General features: G+C 45.2%; 1 protein-coding gene across 1 annotated transcript in view; it reads left to right on the plus strand.

The window, feature by feature from the left end:
- The window catches only part of MDH1B (malate dehydrogenase 1B), a gene marked incomplete at its 5' end in the record, with an annotated part of 13,766 nt that extends 13,238 nt beyond the window's left edge, over nucleotides 1–528 (plus strand). Inside the window, 2 exons of the mRNA XM_019652915.1 lie at nucleotides 105–268; nucleotides 521–528. Coding sequence (XP_019508460.1) covers nucleotides 105–268; nucleotides 521–528 — 172 coding nt within the window. The remainder of the gene's footprint in view (nucleotides 1–104; nucleotides 269–520) is intronic.
- Nucleotides 529–1,488: the final 960 nt, after the last annotated feature.

The raw sequence follows: 1,488 nt of genomic DNA on the forward strand, positions 1-1,488 counted from the left end.
GATGTACACAAAATACTCGGACTTAGGTCCACTGACCCAGGGAACAGTCTTTTTCATTCCCATTCCTCCCTCCATTGTAAAATTGTTTCTTTCTCTCCTAACAGTGAGTGGGTAAACAAAGACTTTGTGGCAACTCTTGAACAGTTGACCTCCACAGGAAAACAATTTGGAAGCATCTTAGCCGCACACAGCATAGCCACCACGTTGAAATACTGGTACCACGGCTCACCGCCTGGGGAGATCGTGTCCGTAGGAGTATTGAGCGAAGGTAAACCGGGGTCTTTCATGTCTTGTAATATTGAAAAACCTCCATGCATGACTTGTGCTCCTACTTCGGACTCCCCGCCTGTCTATCTCTTAACATGGCCTGTAAGCTGTGTATTTTCACAGTTTCATAACTGCATTCCTCGTGTTCCTTATGTTATTAGTGGGACCATCCTCCCCATTCTTCTTATGACTGTGGAGCAGCTAGCTCGCAGAAATCTCCCTAAATCAATTTATCTCTGTCTCTCCTCCGTAGGCACTTAGCCTTGTGCTCCTCCATCAGAGAGCATGTTACCGCCTGCCTTTACGGACGGTATGATAAGTTGTGTGTGTTCCCCCCACTAACATGCGTATACCCTGAGGGCAGGCCTTTGCCTGCGGCTTCTCACTGCTCCTTCGTGGGCAGGCAGGTCAGCAAATCTTGTTCAATTGAAGTTAAGATGTATGAACATCTCCTTTGTGTGAATTCAAATCAGTGTATTACCTTTTCAGTGAAACAGGCCTTTTGAACCTTATCTTTACTTGTAGAAAATTTCATTGACCTCCATAGGAATTCATCAATAAACAATGCAATATTAGGGATGAGGAGCAAGTGATCATCATACCACATAGTTCAACTGTACCAAATAGGTAAACTTTCATGTGTTGTTCACCAATAAAGCTGGCTCTTTAGAGAGAAAACAAATAGAGGACCTGGGATACCCTCTGAGGCAAGTTTTTTTAGATCCTAGTGTCTTGACTATCTGTAATTTTTTGCCCTAGTGGCAACATTTTTGATGATTAGAATGACAAGCATAATTTTCTTATCTGATTAATGCACAAAAGGGTGGGGGGAGGGCACAATGTTGCTCAGCTAGTAATAAATAACGTCAGTCTTTTTTATTTGGAGCACATCCAACCTGGGAACTAGGAGCTGTGAGGAAATCACCAACTTGCCTGCTCCCTCTCTTTCCCTTCCCAGTCCTCATTCCTTAGCTTTGTGACTGCCAGTAGTAGGCTAGAGAGTGGAAGGCCAGATGGACAAAGACCCCAGCTCATGGGCTACCTAGGGGGACAAAGAAAATCCACAGGAAGCAGACCAAAGGAACTCAGCCAAGATGGAAGAGAAAGACTACACCAGCCCTCCAGGCAGCGGCAGGGGTTCTGAGCCCAGGACAAAGGGGATAAAGAAGGAACAGTGGTTCTTCCTTCTGAGAGAAACTCAGAAGGGGGGATTGTCAGAAC

Source organism: Hipposideros armiger, unplaced genomic scaffold (assembly GCF_001890085.2).
Source record: "Hipposideros armiger isolate ML-2016 unplaced genomic scaffold, ASM189008v1 scaffold_190, whole genome shotgun sequence".
NCBI classification, from domain to species: Eukaryota; Metazoa; Chordata; class Mammalia; order Chiroptera; family Hipposideridae; genus Hipposideros; species Hipposideros armiger.